The sequence below is a fragment of the Zootoca vivipara genome, chromosome 5 (assembly GCF_963506605.1).
Source record: "Zootoca vivipara chromosome 5, rZooViv1.1, whole genome shotgun sequence".
Lineage (NCBI taxonomy): Eukaryota > Metazoa > Chordata > Lepidosauria > Squamata > Lacertidae > Zootoca > Zootoca vivipara.
Window position 1 is genome coordinate 28499868 of NC_083280.1, and position 20059 is coordinate 28519926.

Consider the following 20059-nt stretch of genomic DNA (forward strand, 5'->3'; position numbering starts at 1 on the left):
AAACTTTCCAAAATGCAGTAGTGTGACAGTACTGCAGATGATTATTAATACACTGGATCTGGAATTTCAGGCAATATGGCTCACTTTCTTTCTTTGCTACAGTACTTTATATGCAAAGTGGATATACTTTCATCCATATGGAATTACTGCAAGACTAAAAAATACGATATGGTTAAAGAAAGCAGTAGATTAAAACTACAGTAATTTTAAGAACTTGCAACAGGAACTAAAATCAAGTTTGAATATGTTGCACAGTTATGGAAAAAAGCTGAATTGACAACAAATAATTACTGTCTGTGGGAAGCAAGGGACTTTGCTACCCAATAAATAAGCAGCTCCTATTATCACTGTGTAGAGAGATGTACATGTTCAAGCGATGCACATATACCAGCTATTCTTATATTTCATTGAACGTTTCATAAGCGCTTGCTTGATGTGCAGAATAGTGTCACGCTGAATGTTAATCACTACAAGTCAAGAAAAATGAAGTTACGTCGAAGTCCACTTTCAAAGCCTTCATTTATAAACCGCCATGTCCTAAAGGTATGGGAGGGTTGTATGGGGTGAGCCAGCTGGGTAACTACAGACAACCGAAACCCAGCAGTGACGAGTTCTGGAATTAGATTTTGTTGCAACCACTTGAAATTGAACAGTGGTTGCAACTGTTTGATCAAGCCAGTCCAGGCAGATCAGAACATATTGACATGAACAAAACCAGTTCAGCCCAGCAATAAAAGTAGGCACAGGCTGGCTAAAAGCTGCAGCTGCATTGCAGTTACAGTGCAGTTACACTCCACAATGAAGAAAGAAATGTGTAAGTCATCTGTCTTTGACTGCTCACATTTTAGTAAAAGTTCCCAAGGTCTCCAACTGACTTGCCCAGAGCAAGGTAGATTGAACCTATGAAATTTTTTAAAACAGCAACCCTCTCCCTCCACCTCCCTCCCTCTTTCCTTTAACAAAGCAGAGGGGGCGCCACTGATCATAGCTGCCAAGTTATCCCTTTTTTTAAGGGATTTTCCCTTATGCTGAATAGGCTTCCTCGCGAGAAAAGGGAAAACTTGGCAGCTATGCCACTGATGCGCTCCATCTTAGCTCCAGACACAGCACACCACTTGAAGACTGGGGCCTGGACATGTGCTTCAGAATTCTGCTTTCTGCACATAATTTCTAGATGAAACGCTTTGTCTATATGTGCTGCCGAAGTGAGCACGAAATGCTTTGTCAATAGATCCATGTGTTTTTTCAAATTAAAAGTTTATGATGTAGCTATTTATTAAAGGTTTGTGTTCTGCTAAAAGAGATACAAAACCTATTATTGCTGTTCTCCAATTACAATCATCCAGTCCAGTACAACAGTTGAGTGTAGAACTGAATGCCAATGCAGAGCTGGGAGTGGACAGCAAACAGGAGCACCCTTAGTTCCTTGTACTATGTTGTATTAAAGCAGCCAACCCCTTTAATACTGGCAATGCAATTAGTGATTCACGGAGTAACAAAATCAAAAAGATGGGTCCCTGCCATGAGGAGCTTACAATCTAAGCTTCAGCACTAGAGGAGATAGGAAGGGGAAATAGCAAGGGCTGCATGTGAGCAAATAAGCTACTTGTACTTAATTAAGCTTTGTTGCAGCTGGGAACCAAATTTGATTTGTTTCAACAATTTATAGTTTACCCATTTGGCAAGGCACTCTAAGCAACTGAAAAGACAAATGTAAGCATTCACATATACAGATTAAAGCAATAAATTAAACCTGGAAGCCTGAGTTTCAACTCATAGGTGCCATAATCAAATGTGTGGGAGGGAACCTTGTGACCCCAGTCCAAGCAAAATTAGTAATAATGACCAAGCCACAAATGAAAGCAGTAGGAATTAATCTGGCTGTCAGGAAGGGAAAGAAGTTTAATCTCCCTTAACCCCTTTTAAGTGTTTTTTGTCAACTTACATCTCCATGTTGAACCTGAAATTAAAGTTGCATTCATTTAAATTTCCTTCTCCTCCACTTCTAAGAACTGTGATACAGTACCCATGACAAAGAGGTGGGCCCAAGCTATGAGTGAATATGTTTATTTCTTGGTTTGCCTGCCTATTCCATTTGTATCCTGTCCTCCTTCCCATGAGATAAGGCTGCTGACATGGAGGTGGGCTTTTTCAATGATGGCACTGAATGTGATACAATCCCTGCTGAAATAAGAGACCCCATCTGTGCTGGCATTCTGTTAGCTCTTGAAGGCACACCTGTTTGAACAGGTATTCCCCTGACCTCTTTATCTGAGTCTCATGTTTTAATTGCTGTGTTGTTTTAATGACACTTATTACTGCACCACAGCATATTGCTTCCATTAATGCCATTGCTCTAGCAGCTTCTAGAGAGAATAATAGAATGTAGAGACGTTGAGGCTAATCTAGTCCAATGTCCTGCAATGCAGGAATCTCAACTAAAGCATCCATGACAGATGACCATTCAATCTCTATTGAAAAACCTCCAAGGAAGGAGAAGGGCCTCCCCCAAATATCTTAAAACCTGGGCAGGTTTGTAAACCCTAAGGGGCTCTGCAAGCCAATGACCAAGGCATTGAACAGGAGTCACACACACACACGCCCCAGCACCATGTTCTGAATTTGCTTCTCCAGGAAGGAATGGAACCACTGTAAAACAGTGCCTCCAAGTCCTGTCCCAGCAAGGCGGACTGGAAGGATACCATAGTCAATGGTATTGAAAGCCACCAAGAGATCCAGCAGAACCAACAGGAACAGACTCCTACCTGTCCAGTTCTTGGAGTAAGTCATCTACCAAGATGACCAAAGCCATCTCTGTCCCATAACCAGGCCTAGAACCAGATTGAAATGGATCTAGATAATCAGTCTCCTCCAGAAACCTCTCGAGCTGAGCTGCCAGCACATGCTCCAGTACCATATTTTCTATTTCTTCTACCACCAATGTGTAGGAAGTGATCCTAATTCTGCAAGGAGTTTTGATCCAACATGACACTTGTATTCTTAAAACACCTTGCAAGAATTCCACAACCAGCAGGCACTAAAGGAAGGGCTAAAAGTCAGTGCTTTGCATGCAGCGAGTCTCAGGTCCAGGTCCCAGCATCTTCAGGTAGTGGTGGGAATGTCCTCTGGTGAGCCGCTGCTAGTTGGTGTAGAATTGTAGACAATACTGAGCTTTATAAGGCAGCCTCCTATTTTCACTAAGTAACTCAGCAGACAGTGGCTCATAGTCCAGCTGTGGTACATATTCTACCTTCTGCCCATTCATGTCTTTAAAAACCCCCAGTGTGTTTAGCATTGATGTATGTCTGGTTTTGTTCTCCCTACAACAAATAGTAAAATACCCAATTACGACAGAATGGCCTGAAAACAGCAACATGAAATTAAATAGTACACGAATTGGTAGCATTTTACCATGTTAAAATATCAAGGACCAGTTAAAACCTTTGACTTGAATAAGATTTCAGCTTCTAGCCATATAGGGAAATAATTTAAATTAGGCCATTTCCCCAATTCATGTCATTTTCTTTCTTTTCTTTTTTTTAAAAAAACACTCTAAACACTGAATGCTGTCAACTCTCATTGAACCATGAAGAAGGTGTTCAGAATTGCTTGCTAGACTGAACCATATCTCCTTGGTAACCCACTTCCTATGCATTATGTGATGTCATTGGTACTCTTAAAAGCAGGCTGTGTTACTTTGTTGCCATTGTCCCCCCTCTCAATTTTGAACATATTTTTACACCTTTTTTTTTTAATGCAAACTTCATCGGATTTTCAGAGGGAAATTTTAGTACACTGTATGTATGCTTTTGGGAACACAGAACGGAAGCATGTTTTATGATGTACAAATGAGGCAAATTATGCTCCTACTAGAATCTGTACTGGAAATTCTGGAAATTTATGAGGCAGGTATGTGCAACATAGATTGAACCTATTACTTGTCTGTAGGCCTCTGGCATGCAGAGGGAGTACTAAGGGATCATCTCCCCCATCCATACCAAGTATCCTCTTGCCTTTCTGTGGTCTCACCGAACTCTAATATTGCTGGAAAGCCTCTCTTTTTTGAGGTTCCCCTCTGTCTGAGACCTCTGATGCACTGCATAGCAACCCCTCAGTTTCCCACTGGCCCACTCTTCACGAAACTTTGCATTCAGAAGCTCTGTATTAATAATTTGACCCTCATGCAATCATACGAAATAATGGTGTAGTACAGACTAAGTTCCAGTATAAGTGTGACTATGAAAGTGCATAGGAAGTTGCCTTATACTGAATCAGAAAATAGGTCCATCTAGCTCACTGTTGTGTGTACAGACTGGTAGCAGCCCTCCAGTGTTTTAGACAGGAGTGTTTTTCCAGCCCTACCTGGAGATGCTGAGACCTTCTGCAAGCACAGCAGATGCCCTGCCAGGGAGCTATTTGTTCCAGACTCACTGAAGCATTCAAATTTGCCCTATACCGAGTCAGAGTATTGATCTATCTAGCTCAGTATTAACTACTCTCCAGGGTCTTTCCCAGCCTTATCTGAAAATGCCTAGATTTGAAGCTGTGGTAATTTTAATGCAAAGCCTATGCTCCACCACCTGAGCTACGTCCTTCCCCGGCTACTCTAGTGTAATGTAATAAGCACTTCTCTTGGTGATTGCTATTTCTGAATCTCATCTTGGTCCAAAGTGCACAGTATTTCCTCTAATGACAGCTTAGCTAATTAGTCTGCAAAGGCAACCAATGTTTAGAGGAGTAGAATAAACAAATGTTTGGCTTAATAAATTATATATTTTTGTTCCACATTTTAATTTCCCCCCAAGTGATTATAGGGCATATATATATATATATATATATATATATATATATATATATATAATGTCAACCAGTCATTAATCTTGCAGTAGGCTATGGAATTCACACTTCTGACATTGTTAAAAACTAGAAGCTACTGGAAATAATCTAAAACTGTTTTGCCTAAATAACATAGACAAAATGAAAGTCAAGTAGCAAGCCGAAGTGCTAAAAAGAAACATAGATTATGAAACTGTTCAGTTGAACTAAAATGCATTTGCTTCAATCCAGAGTCCCTTGTGCATTGTGATTCATTTAAGTCTCTCAAGGTGACATGGAAGAGCCATATCAGATATCCTTCTGTTTTTAACACTTCAACAGCAGCTGGGAGATGAATTGAATCAGGAAGGGGTTAAACCTTCCACTCCCTGCTCTTTTCACAATGGAAATTGTTCCCCAATCTGCTATTTTCCCTACAGCAGGAAAACATTAAGGTCCCCTGCTTGGACATCTTCCTCCACTGGCAAATATCAGCTTTGGGAAAGTGCTTTTCATAGGGGAACTGCTCTGGAGCTAGCTTCTTACCCCAACACTGTGGTCCTGATCAGATTTGCCCCCTATTAAAATATTCTATTTGCTATTTTTTATTATAAAGCCTGGGAAAATGAAAATACTGGATCTCCTGCTGTTGCATCCAGTTTGACCCTTAGTGTGTGCATTAAGTGTTACTCACAAGAGACTAGTGGTTCAGCACATCTTTCTATGGACTCAGCTAGACTGGTAAAGAAAAAGCGCTTTATATGCATTGTATTGCGGTATAACATTGTGCCACCAGATGTCGACATGGAGTCCTGTCTTTCTCTAACGGTTTTCTCTGCTTAAATTTACAACACTTTAAATGCTTCCTTGATGTGTCTAGATCCAGCCTATATGTACGGTAGTAATTGCCTTTGGGTGTTTTGTTTTAGGGTTTGTTAAACTCATGATTTCATGGAAAAAGTTATGCAGGTGTTGCAAATAATAGGTGGAATCTGTGGCAGACGCATACAGATTAGGAGGGTTCTATGGGCCTGATGATTTAAAATTTTAATCGGAAGACTTCAGGGAAGACTCACTGGGGATCATGGGAATTAAAAACTACAGAAAAGCAGGGTTTAAAGCAATAGTCTAAAAGCAGCAGAGAAAACACTTAAAACAGCTTCCAAGAACTTGAAACCATTTCACTAAAATCCTGCTCAGAAAGGAAAGTCTTATATTGTGGTTAGAGGCCAATAGAGTGGTCAGCAAGGCAGGCTTCTCTTAGGAGGGTGTGCTAAAGCCTAGGCCATAGCTGCCAAGTCTCCCATATTCCCCGGGAAATCCCTGTTTTTCCAGCTGTTCCTAGCTGAAAAAACGGATTTTTTTGTTTCCCCCCGGTTTATTCTGGCGTGGCGGCCATTTTGGAACTGGGCGGAGCATGCTCAGAAGCGACTTTTGATGCTGCTCTGCCCAGTTCCAAAATGGCTGCAGTGCGACTTCTGGCGCGGTGGCCATTTTGGAACTGGGCAAAGCAGCATCAAAAGTCACTTCTGAGCATGCTCCGCCCAGTTCCAAAATGGCGGCAGCGCTACTTCCGGTCTGCTACTTCCGCCCAGTCCCTTATTTCTCCGACAGCAACTTGGCAGGTATGCCCTAGGCACAGCTTCTGAAAAGGTATCTGAGGCATTTTTTGGACACACAAGAGACTCTCTGTCAAAGATCAGAATAAAGAGGCATGATTCACAGTTAGGTCTGTCTTTGGCTAGTTATGTTCTGCTGAGAGCTCAGCAGTGTGGAAGCAAAACCACATGAAGCCACAAACTCTTCCCAAATTCCTTGCATGGACATGCAAAGCACATAAAATGCATCTTCTGGGCTATACCTCTGCCCCCATCCCCAATGATGTGTGGCTGCCTCCTCTACTACTGTCCACATATTATTAGCATGGATGACAGAAGCAGGAAGGCCTACAGATGTCGACGTCACCACATCTTCGAACTCAGTCATGCAGGGTTCCATGACCCTACAGTAGTCTGCTCAAAGGCTTTCCGTCCTTCTCAGATGGTGGGGCGGGGCAGTGAGGGTGGAGCCATGCATGAGCAGTAATCTTCACCAAAGGATCCCCCTTCGCCTCTACCAGTGGGACTTGGGGTAGGCGCACTCAACATCGTAGGCCTATGCCAATGAGCCCCCTCTGCCCCCCATGTTCTGGCCCTGTGTATGAGTGGTGGTAGGGCCAAGGGTGCAGCCTCACAGTCCCTGTCCACACCCTTTTCCTTTTCACGTGAGCAATGCAAAAAGGAGGTCACAGAGATGCTACATAGGTATTGTAGTGTGAGTTACAGTCATCCTCTGGTATTGCAAACAAGTTGATTTTGATGCATAAATCATGTTATTGTTTCAATTAATAGCAAATTCTCATTGATTTCATTTAGGTTGAAATTTTACCCTAAGTATCTGTAAGCCAAAACAGCCTTTTTTATCAATCCTGGTGAAAAGAACAACAACAAAAGCTCTCGATACTGCAGTCTTTTTGCAGATTGCACCTTGAGTCAAATATTCATACTCTGTTGCAAGGTTTACATAAGAACTGAAATCTTCCTTGACATGGATTTTGCTTTTCCCCTAAAGGTTAGCATATTCACATGCACCTAATAACTATTAATAGTTGAAAGTGCAGCTGTGTTTGAGATCATTGTAGAAGCTTGCCAGTAGGGAAAAGACTTGGATAGAAAATCCCATTTGACAGGAGAAAGGGCAGAAAGAATATAGACAACTTTAGTATGCCAGGAAAGTTGCGTGGGATGCCTTCTTTTTACACACCCTTTGAAAACTGTATGGAGATCTCAACCTACTACAGGATATAATAAAGCAATATTTCTATATGCCGAGAATAGTGAGATAATAAAAAGCTATTACTGAAATTTAATAAAATGCTCTTTAGATGTGCCCCCTCAGTTTCCTATATCATATGACACCTATCATCTACTAAACCTACTAAGAGATGGTATAATAGACAAACCATCTCTCAGATTCTCAGAGAAGTCAGTGAGAGATTTGACTGTTCACCCACATGAAATTGGCAATTGTTGTACACCAAGACCAGGGGTCCCCACACTAAGGCCCGGGGGCCGGATGCGGCCCAATCGCCTTCTCAATGTGGCCCGCGGACAGTCCAGGAATCAGCATGTTTTTACATGAGTAGAATGTGTCCTTTTATTTAAAATGCATCTCTGGGTTATTTGTGGGGCATAGGAATTCATTCATATTTCCCCCCCAAAAAAATATAGTCCGGCCCCCTACAAGGTCTGAGGGACAGTGGACTGGCCCCCTGCTGAAAAAGTTTGCTGACCCCTGACCAAGACTGATGGCTTGGACTTTATACTGGATCTCTTTCTGAGAAGTGTGATACAAAACAAAGCAGTCCACCACCGCCACCCTCCACTGACTGTTCCTACTCCGTTGAATTATGACTCGTTCCAACAGTACCATTAGGCAGAGAGATCGCTGGGGAGGGCAGCAATGGGATCATCTAGATATTCCCATTCTCCTGAGCTGGTGCCCCAGCATCAACACTAATGGCTTGTTGCTGGCCTGTGCTAGCTGGCTCAGCAAGTTTTCTTCCAGTGCATCACAATCAGCACTGTTGCAGAGGAGAAATATTGGCTGAGTGGGCAGGCAGATGCATCCAGTACAGGCCACCCACTCCAGCTAGCATGCCCTGTCTTGCTTTGCTCATGTGACACACACGGTCATCATGTCTGCATTGCAGCATTTGTTGGAGGGAGCAGGGGTCAGGAGGAGCAGGAAGTAACTGATGGCAAGGTGTTGGAAAGCAGAGCTGTGTGTGCCATGCAACCTGCCCTTTGCTCCCCAGCTCATGTGCTGCATTTAAGTGTGGATGAGGATGCTATCCCAAGTGAAAACAGATTCAACTGCCAGTCTGAGCGGTTATTGTATGTGGGATGGAGAAGGGAAACAACTTATTTTCCTTCTTCTCTGGAAGCAAAAGTGTATTGCAAGGGCTCTGATTTTATATTTATATATAGCTTCCCCGCAACTGGATTGCCTTGTGCAATTGCTTGTCATACTGAACCAAACACCTGTGGGTGTTGGGGAAATGGATATCATACACTTCGGATGATTCTTCTACCTGGTGACTATTAAATTGTGCAGGTTTCTGTCATTTTTACTGGTTTTGAAGAATTAATCTTGCGAAAACGCAGCTCTCAATATTATTTTATGGTGTGTTGATAGAATATATGTATAACACATGGATATTTTATGTGTTTTGTGCTTTTTAAAAAGTATTCCCTTCGCTATATGAAATTCATGAGTTGTAAGAACAAAGCATTACAGAAATCAGCAATGGTGGCTTATAAAATACTAGCAGCCTCGGACTTTGCACTGCTTGGGAATTCTAAGAAACCAAAATAAAACATAGAAATCAGTGAAATTTTGAAAGGTTCTGTCCACAATATGGATTCAAAATGGCTTCCAATTGCAGGTAAACATAGACCAAAACCTGCTCTTTTGAACAGGTGCATGCAGTCAGAGTGTAGCATGGAGCTGTTTGAATGCCTTCTTGCAAACAGTCCTGGACTTCCCTTTACAGAGTTAATGTGCTTCTCATTTGACTAAGTACAATCTGAACAGGGATAGACTTCACATATTAAGGCTTGTGTTTGTGTACAAAATAACAATGACAAGTGGGGTAAAAAAGCTTTATTTTTGTCTGTTGTATAGTATACAAAATAAAAATATTGCTACTTCAGGACAGTGGAGTTTGCTTGGGTTCTTGAAGCAATGAGGTTGAGTTAGTAAAACATTGGGACTTGGCAAACCAGAAATAAAAAACAAATATTTTATTTTAAATAGTGGTGATGGGGGAGTTCCTTTGAATATAAGAGTATCCAGACTGGATCAATCCAAAGGCCATCTTGTCCATTATCCTGCTTTCCACAATGTCACCAGATGCATCAAGAAGCTTATACACAGGGTATGAGGCCAAGAACCCGGTTCTCTTCTTCTCTGTTTCTTCAGCATATTCAAAGGTTGTTGTTGTTTAGTCATTTAGTCGTGTCCGACTCTTCATGACCCCATGGACCATAGCACACCAGGCACTCCTGTCTTCCACTGCCTCCCGCAGTTTGGTCAAACTCATGTTCGTAGCTTCAAGAACACTGTCCAACCATCTCGTCCTCTGTCGTCCCCTTCTCCTAGTGCCCTCAATCTTTCCCAACATCAGGGTCTTTTCCAGGGAGTCTTCTCTTCTCATGAGGTGGCCAAAGTATTGGAGTCTCAGCTTCAGGATCTGTCCTTCCAGTGAGCACTCAGGGCTGATTTCTTTCAGAATGGATAGGTTTGATCTTCTTGCAGTCCATGGGACTCTCAAGAATCTCCTCCAGCACCATAATTCAAAAGCATCAATTCTTCGGCGATCCGCCTTCTTTATGGTCCAGCTCTCACTTCCATACATCACTACTGGGAAAACCATAGCTTTAACTATACAGACCTTTGTCGGCAAGGTGATGTCTCTGCTTTTTAAGATGCTGTCTAGGTTTGTCATTGCTTTTCTCCCAAGAAGCAGGCGTTTTTTAATTTCGTGACTGCTGTCACCCTCTGCGGTGATCAAGGAGCCCAAGAAAGTAAAATCTCTCACTGCCTCCATTTCTTCCCCTTCTATTTGCCAGGAGGTGATGGGACCAGTGGCCGTGATCTTGGTTTTTTTGATGTTGAGCTTCAGACCATATTTTGCTCTCTCCTCTTTCACCCTCATTAAAAGGTTCTTTAATTCCTCCTCACTTTCTGCCATCAAGGTTGTGTCATCTGCATATCTGAGGTTGTTGATATTTGTTCCGGCAATCTTAATTCTGGCTTGGGGTTCATCTAGTCCAGCCTTTCGCATGATGAATTCTGCATATAAGTTAAATAAGCAGGGAGACAATATACAACCTTGTTGTACTCCTTTCCCAATTTTGAACCAATCAGTTATTCCATATCCAGTTCTAACTGTAGCTTCTTGTCCCACATAGAGATTTCTCAGGAGAAATTCAAAGGTAGACGTCATCCAAACCTGGAGATGGAAAGCTTGTACAGTTGTACCTTGGATCCCAAACACCTTGCAAATTGGACGTTTTGGCTCCTGAACACCGCAAACCCGGAAGTGAGTGTTCTGGTTTGTGAACACTCTTTGGAACCTGCACACCCGACACGGCTTCCGATTGGCTGCAGGAGCCACACCTTGGTTTCCGATGTTTTGCAAGTTGAATGGACTTCCAGAACGGATTCCGTTCGTCTTCCAAGGCATGACTGTATATGGAATATACAAGTAGATAGCCAGTACTGTGCATAGAACCTCCAGGTTCAGAGACAGTCTCCCTCTGAATAACCTGAAGTTGTGGAGGCTAACAACAGGAAAGGGCTTTGGGTCTCAAACTCCGCTTTGCTTAAACACGTTTAAAAGCCAGTGGCCAGCATCACATGATGTGCTGTGTGAAGAAATTATTTCACTTTTGAACCTACTGCTCCCTTTCAATTTCACTGGAAGATCCAGATTTCTGATGTTACAGAAATGATAAAAATCTGTGGTAACATGCAAACATTTTCAACTTGTAATTTTTTATATACTCGATCTGTGCCGTGCCATCCCTTGTATGCTTACTCAGAATTAAGTCCCACTATGTTCAATGTAAGAGCCGTATGCTGCATAAGATAGTCAAAATGTTTCTTGTTTATGTTTCAGAATTTTGAAACTCTACAGGCTCAAAAGTAGTTTTTTTTTGTAGTCCACAAAACCTTATGCCTTAATAAATATTTTAGACTGTTAAGATGAAAAGGTAAAGGGACCCCTGACCATTAGGTCCAGTCGTGACTAACTCTGGGGTTGTGGCGCTCATCTCGCGTTATTGGCCGAGGGAGCCGGCGTACAGCTTCCAAGTCATGTCGCCAGCATGACTAAGTCGCTTCTGGCAAACCAGAAACACCGTTTACCTTCCCACTGTAGGAAGGTATTTATCTACTTGCACTCTGACGTGCTTTCGAACTGCTAGGTTGGCAGGAGCTGGGTCCGAGCAACAGGAGCTCACCCCGTTGCGGGGATTCGAACCACTGACCTTCTGATCAGCAAGCCCTAGGCTCAGTGGTTTAACCCACAGTGCCACTCACTCTGTTAAGATACCTCAAGACTAATTTTGTGGTACTTTATTTCATGTGCTCCTTTTGGGGAGAAGCTGCCTTATTTTGGCAATTGGACCAGCGGGCCCACCACCTTAATATGGCATTGCCTCTGAGGCCTGAGTCCTCCATGGTCAACAATTGTCATGGACTTCAGAGAAGGCTTCCAATGCATACTGCTGTTTGTGGTATCAAACTTCTTTTGGGTAACTTTTTGCCAAGGAGTGTGGTGGAGTCTCCTTCTTTGGAGGTCTTTAAGCAGAGGCTTGACAGCCATCTGTCAGGAATGCTTTGATGGTGTTTCCTGCTTGGCAGGGGGTTGGACTGGATGGCCCTTGTGGTCTCTTCCAACTCTATGATTCTATGATTCTAACTCGTGTAAGAATGAAATGTATTAGATTGGTTCTGCAGAGAAGAAACTGAAGGTTACAAACATGGCAGTTTATATATTTATCTTATTTTCTAATCTATAGACTGGAAAACCTACAACAACTTCAACACCTGTGAGACTGTTTGGAGGGGGCAGGAAGGAAACCACTTGAACTCTTAGTAACACCATAAGGCTATGGAAGCTTAATTGACTGGAGTAGTGATAGGAAATAAAGGTCCAAGGCCTTGTTAACAATTTTGGCTGTTGCAATTCCCTGGGTTGCCCCAAATATAAGATGCTGATAGGTGTGACGTTATAGAAGACTTCTTAAGGCTTTTCATTTTGTGATTTCCTTGCATTTTGGCAGAGAGGGAATGAACCAGGATGGATTTCCAATAATATTTTGTAAGCTTATTCTTTAATTATTTGGGTCTCTGAGTGTGACACAAACAACTCCTGCAGAAACTCTGAGAGTTGTTTTCATGCTGAGTCCTTGTATGTTACATTAGTATTTAATGATTTTGCACAATGTAAACACATTGCTGTTCAGAGCTATTTTTATAACGAGGAACTTTGATAGTGAACTCTTACAGCAGTTAGTTGCTTGGGATGTGGAAAGCTATGGACCAAACTAAACATTATGCTAATTACATGAATGCAATTAATGTGCACATTTTTAATATAGTAGCCTCTTTCTGCTTCTGCTGTGGTCTGACAAAAATTGCTTCTCCAAAAATGTTGTTTGCATTTCAGGGGATTTTTTCAGGGACAGAAAAATTCCCCTCCTCTCCCCTAATGGTCCCAAAACTACTCCAGCATCACAAAGGCTGCTGTTTACTTAACCCAATAAACACATAAACTGTACTTGCGCAATTATAGTGTCATGTTTGGCAAATCATATTTGGAGGCCCAATGTTAAACTTAAATAGTTTTTTGTCACACTCACTTTGCACAAAAATGTTATTTGTTAAAGAATATGATTTCAAAAATTGGCCAGGAGTGGATAGGTAAATGATGCCAAACACTTCCCACCAGGACAACCCTCTTTGAGGGATGAAGCAGAGCTCTTGGCCATTCATGTATCTCTGTGCCAGCTCCATTCTCTCTCACTCCTTTTGACCCTCTCTCCTCCAGCACAAGCTATGGCTCTGTTTCCTTTCCACTTTGCTTTCAAAACTCCCAGTTAGCTCTGTCATATGCATACCTGCTGCTATTTCGCTGCTTCCCCTAAGATTCTGGCACCCTAAGCAGCTGCTTAGGTTGACATTGTAACTAACTAGTTTCACACTATATATTTTAGAGTTGTGAACTGGGCTGTTGCAGTAATAATAATAATAATAATAATAATAATAATAATAATAATATTTCTATCCTGCCCATCTGGTTATTTTTACGGATCATATTTTAATTTGAGATGTTTAAAAAGACAACACAATGTACATAATAATAATAATTATTAGCATCTGTACAGCACTTTTAACATCATGTTGTGGTTATTATAACAACCCTGTGAAGTGGATGAGTATTATCCCCATATTGTTGAGACTGAAAGAGAGCAGTTTGCCAGAGACCCACCTAATGGGTTTCTGCCTGGTGGTAGAAACAAGAACTGAACCACGAGCGTTCAGATTTGCAGCTCTTTGTAGCTTGTTTAGGCATTACTTCTGAATCCGGAATACCAGCCTGAGTAGGAGACATTGAGCTGTGTATGCCATCCCTGCTTGCTCCGACCTTCCCACATTGAGTGAGAAGCTCTGAAGGGGGTCTCTATGTGTGTTTGACGGTCTTCAAACCTTCCCACTCAGTGCCTCGTACTTTTATTAGGATTCCCTGTTCAAGCATAATGCCTGACTAAGCATGTCTTAGGCTGCAGTCCTAAAACACTTCGCAAGTGCAAGCCCTCTTGAACTCATTGAGCCTTGCTTCTGATTAAACATGCACAACATTGTATAATTAACTCACTGTGTTACACCAGTTCACTTGGAATGTATTATTTTAGCACTATTACAGGAATAAAATTTGAGAGCTAGTAGGAACAGAGTGCTTATCTTCTGTTGTACTTCTACATTTAGAAGCAATCATGGGAAGATAGGCAGACATAAGTTCAGACTTGAAAATGCTGCTTCAGATATTTGTATTCTTGTATGATACGTACATAAGCCTAATTGTAAGACAAAACAGGCACATTTTGATCATTGCAAAACTAATATGGATGTACTCAGTAGCTGAATCTTCAGCTTTTAATAGAATTGTTAGATGATGAAATATTTGGATGTACTGTAAATTTAGTAGTTCTAATTCAATGTCACCTAGACTTTGAAAATCCCAAGCTAAAAATTGCTTGAGCTGAGATAGGTCTAAAATTTTCAAGTGATGCTAATGGTGTTCTGTGAAAATTGAAATTGCAAAGACTTGCGTTGACAAACTTTCTTTTCCTTTCTATCTCTTTTCTTAGGTTACATATTTGGGTAAAGTTTCCACAACAGGGATGCAGTTTTTGTCAGGTTGCACAGAGAAACCAGTCATTGAGTTGTGGAAGAAGCACACGCTTGCCAGAGAGGACGTCTTCCCAGCTAATGCCCTTCTGGAAATCCGCCCCTTCCAAGTTTGGCTGCATCATCTGGACCTCAAAGGAGAGGCCACTGTCCACATGGATACCTTTCAAGTTGCACGTATTGCTTACTGCACTGCCGACCACAATGTCAGCCCAAACATTTTTGCTTGGGTTTATCGGGAGATCAATGATGATTTGTCCTACCAAATGGACTGCCATGCCGTAGAGTGCGAGAGCAAGTTAGAGGCCAAGAAGTTGGCCCATGCCATGATGGAGGCCTTTAAGAAGACTTTCCATAGCATGAAGAGCGATGGACGGATCCACAGGAATAGCTCATCCGAAGAAATGTCTCAAGAATTGGAATCTGATGACGGCTGACTTGAACTCATTACTGGTTAAGCAAAAGCAGAAAATGGCCCTGGGAATAGAAGCATATAGATGAATAAGCAACAGTTCAATGTGGGAGTGATGGGGCACCCAACATGTGACTGATCAGCTTTTCAAAATAAAGAAGCAATTCAGTAAATTCCCTAAAATATATGCATCTTTATAATAACTGCACCACATTGAAATCTACTGCTGCTGTTTAAAAATGTGACAAAACATTTTTACTTGTGTTTCCATTTTACCTTCAACCACAGCTTCCAGCCCCATTTTGACCCTTACAGTTCAGGCTCGTCTCATAAAGTTAATAAATTATTTCAGTTTGCTTGTTGACACCAAGCGAACAATTCTAATGATAGAATCCTCTAGGATTTGTTGCTAGAGTCTTAATACAGTTGCAAATGGGATCCATTTCTAGAGAGTAAATACAATTTGTTGGCCTACTGCTAATCCTGTTGACTGTCTCCAGATTGAACTAGCTACCTGCAGTCTTTTAGATTAACAGCCTGAAAATCTACATGAACTCACATTTCACAGTTTGAATATTCAAAGATGCTTATATTTACACACTATAATCATATGCTATATTTTATTTTATTTTACCTTTTTAATGTACCTGCAGCCACTCATTTTCCACTTTGGCCCTATAGTTTTTAAATACAAACTTGCAGGGATACCAAAAGACAGGGTGGGGAGCTGGGGGACCTGATTGTGAACTGTTTTTGAATGCCTGGGACTACCGAACCACTGCTGAAGATTGTGAGAGATTGTAATTCGGTAATTAATGATAAACTTCGGTAATTAAGCAGTATATAAATAGCTTCAAAATAAAGATCCTGGATAGTTAATAGTTAAGCTGCCATGCATGCTTTCCCTCAGTACTGGTATAGTATGAGACCCTTAGTTTCACAGCAGTCTTGCCACCAGCTATGTCCATATTGCCCCCACTTCCTTGGGTATCATTTCTTATGTCCAGTTTGATCACAGGGTGTCTTACAAGGGAAAGGGATCAGGTTTTTGAAAGCAGATTATTTGTTGTGATTCAAAACCTCCTACTAATATTTCCAGAACCCTTTTCTGGTCACAGGTGAAAGGGTTCATAACTTGAGAAAGTTGTTTATTTGTTTCTTTTTTAAAAATAAATAAATAATGTTTTAAAGGCCAAGTGCTGATTAATAGGTTGCAGATAACGCTGCTCCTTTATACATATAGTCTTGTTCATAAATCGTGGTAATGTTAGGGGCACGAGGGCACCTTACAGAAGCCTTAAAAGAAAGCTAATCAAAGCAGATAGCTCTAGCAGTCTGTTCCATTGTGTGTGAATATGTATACTTTGTATGTTTGTGCGAGTGTGTGTATGTGTGTCTGCGTGTGTGATCCGTGTCACAGCATGTAGATTGATCATGGGAACATACTGAGGAGGACTTGCACCTCTTGAAAATAATATGCTTATTGCTTTCCAATGTATGTAAACTATTCTGCAATGTAAAGGCATTCATACTTTAATAAAAAAAAAGGTTTGAATCAAAGATAAATAATTTTAGGCTCTTTGATTTTATCTGTACATTCCTGTTTTATTTCAAATACCATATCTCACTTTTAATATGCCATTTTACAACGGTAATTTAACTAATTCAAAGTTCTGCTGCAGCGTATTAATGGAAGCTAATATGACTAAAATAACCATCTTCCCCTCTAATTAACTGCAATAGTTATTTTATCATTTTCCACTGAACATTAAATCTCAAATTATTGCATTTTAAATGAGCATATACTTTTATTTCGGTATGCGTGGACCCTCCTTCCAAGCCCCTAGTTTGGCATTCAGAGCCAGAGCTGTAAAGTTTGTCGGAATAATAATAATAATAATAATAATAATAATAATAATAATAATAATAATTTATTTATACCCCGCCCATCTGGCTGGGTTTCCCCAGCCACTCTGGGCGGCTTCCAACAGAAAAATACAATACAATAATGGATTAAACATTAAACGCCTCCCTAAACAGGGCTGCCTTCAGATGTCTTCTAAAAGTCTGGTAGTTGTTTTTCTCTTTGACATTTGATGAGAGGGCGTTCCACAGGGCGGGCGCCACCACCGAGAAGGCCCTCTGCCTAGTTCCCTGCAACTTGGCTTCTCGCAATGAGGGAACCGCCAGAAGGCCCTCGGTGCTGGACCTCAGTGTCCAGGCAAAACGATGGAGGTGGAGACGCTCCTTCTGGTATACTGGATTGAGGCTGTTTAGGGCTTTAAAGGTCAGCACCAACACTTTGAACTGTGCTCGGAAATGTACTGGGAGCCAATGTAGATCTTTCAAGACCAGTGTTATGTGGTCTCGGCGGCCGCTCCCAGTCACCACTCTAGCTGCCGCATTCTGGATTAATTGTAGGAACTGGTGGTAGTGAGATGCTCTTTCCGATTTGCAGAACTCTGAGAGAGGCTGTCCCTCGCTCATTTCTCTCCACCTCATTTCTGTGGAAGGACAGCAGCCAAACTTTCCTACCACCATCCTTTTCAAATGGTCTGCTGCTGACTAGGAGGGCATGCTCAAACACTGAGGTACTTTACATGCCACGTTAAACCATAGTTCGTTTTAAGCTATGGTTTAACGGCAATGTAGCCAACCAGTTCCCACTGTTTCCAGGAAGCTTTCTGAGAAACCAGCTGGTGCAAATTCACCCTTTGCCATAGTGCCCACATTTGTCTACATAATTGTCAGGGGTGCCAAATGCTTAAGCTGCTTTTGAAGGTTGTTTTTTTTTTTGCGTGAATCACATTGTTAAAATGGATGTGTGTTCTCTAGGCCTAGAAAGAAGTTGGATTCATAATGGTTCTTTTTATTTAAAAAATCCACTTTGTTAAATAGTAAAGATATATTTCTTGAAGAAAAATGCCTCTCATTTCTGACCAGTACTTCTCTCCCCCTTTAATTCTCTATGGAATGTGCTTCACAACTTGAGTATATATTTTTAATGGCTTGCTAAAACAGAACAAAGGTCTGGCTAGCTCAGCCTTTCAGCCCCCTTGACTCCAGTAGTGGAATCTAACCACCCAGATTCCTCTGGAAAGGGGATAATGAAGATAACTGCCGTTTCTTCTTTGTCTTCATATTTGGGGAGGGGGAGGAGTTTCTAGTGAATATAACTTTCCAAAATTAGTTTCTCTAGTATGAGAGACCATTGGTCCTTGTAGCACAGTTATACTTGGAGCTAACTGTGTCATTACGGTAGAAGTGTGTCATTAGAAGCTAAAATGAGTTTTAATCATCATAATTGTAAACATAGGAACATGGATTATTTTTCACTAGGACTACAGCATGTAGGGGGTTAACCTTTCCCTCCTCAGCTATGATCTAGATCAGGCATAGGCAAACTCAGCGCTCCAGATGTTTCGGGACTACAACTCCCATAATCCCTAGCTAAGAGGACCAGTGGTCAGGGATGATGGGAATTGTAGTCTCAGAACATCTGGAGGGCCGAGTTTGCCTATGCCTGATCTAGATGAAAATCACCCCCATGCTCTAAGCCTTATAGAGAGGTAGGGAGAAGCTCTCTCCCATTGCTGCTAATGGAAGCTGCCTTTTGAAAGTTAGCAGCACTGCAGGGGGCAGGGAGATTTAATCAGAATTGTGGCTGGGGAGGGAGGGGTTAAACCTTCCTCATATTCTACAGTCTGGATGAAAACCAAGGCTTTCCTATGGCTTTTAATTCTTTTTAAGCCTGACATTGTTTTAATGATATATTTAGCATCCCATCCCATTTGATCGGTAGTCTGCCTGACTGGTAGCAATTTTCTAAATTGGGGCCTTTCCTAGTCCACTACCCAAAATGTCACACCTTGAACTTGAGGCCTTTATATGCGCAAAGCCTTAAGTAGCTGTCATGGTAAAACTCAGAAACACCCCTAAATTAACTTCAGCAATTAAATGTGGATAAGCTTTTGACAAATTAAGACCTCATTATCTTTGTTCACTAAAAGGCACCATATATAATCTGAAATGTGAAAACAACTAATATTTCAGAAAGTTCACAGCAAACAAGAAACTATGTCAGTCCTGTTTCCAGTTGGACTGCTTTCATCCTTCGTCTCTAGCTCATTAGTATGGAGGGCAGGGGGAAACCCTGAAATTATCAACATAGAGAATTCCCCCCCCCTTATTTTAACTCAGAATACATACTTGGTCTCACACCAAGGCTGCTTGAGTTGTAAGTCAACCTACTTCCTCACAAAGCTGTATATCCATAAACTGTACAATTCCCTTTAATGATTTTGATTGTTAGTCTTGAGATCCAGTTTCTCACCCCATTCAAATAAGATTAAGTGGCCACCTCTTAAATTCCTGTCAACTTAAGACTGCCGTGACAGTCCTCTGAATTCAAAAAAGTTCTCATCTTGCTATTCAGAGATGGTACCATTTAATATTAAAGTTGAACAAGAACGGAGGAAACAAACACCACTGACAGACTCATTCCTGGTAGAGATACATCTATTGCCAAAGCAATGTATGCTCACAAGAAAAAGCAAACAGTGACACAAATTACATTGAAGATAATCTACACTACAGTCTGTCACTGCTGATAGAAGGAAATGTTTCTGATAAATCCACATGGTGTAAATTTACATGGAGTAAAGCTGTTGTGATGGGAACCAGGAACCAGGAAATAAGAGGCAAGACACACAGTAGAATATGGGCCACATTTTATTTAAACATCTACGTTGATAATAAACAGTGTGGGCTGTTGTGTCGTGGGTTTCTTAATAGTAGTCATTCAGTGACAAC

At 41.4% G+C, this 20059-nt stretch overlaps 1 protein-coding gene across 4 annotated transcripts in view; it reads left to right on the plus strand.

The window, feature by feature from the left end:
* Positions 1-17126, plus strand: part of PID1 (phosphotyrosine interaction domain containing 1) — a 95226-nt gene extending 78100 nt beyond the window's left edge. For 3 of the 4 annotated variants that reach the window (XM_060274528.1, XM_035134008.2, XM_035134009.2), the window contains one exon: positions 14796-17126. In XM_060274528.1, the coding sequence (XP_060130511.1) occupies positions 14796-15272 (477 nt within the window). In that variant the 3' untranslated portion in view covers positions 15273-17126. Of the gene's footprint in view, positions 1-10713; positions 10961-14795 lie in introns of those variants that run through there. The other variant, XM_060274527.1, reaches the window with a different exon arrangement.
* Positions 17127-20059: the final 2933 nt, after the last annotated feature.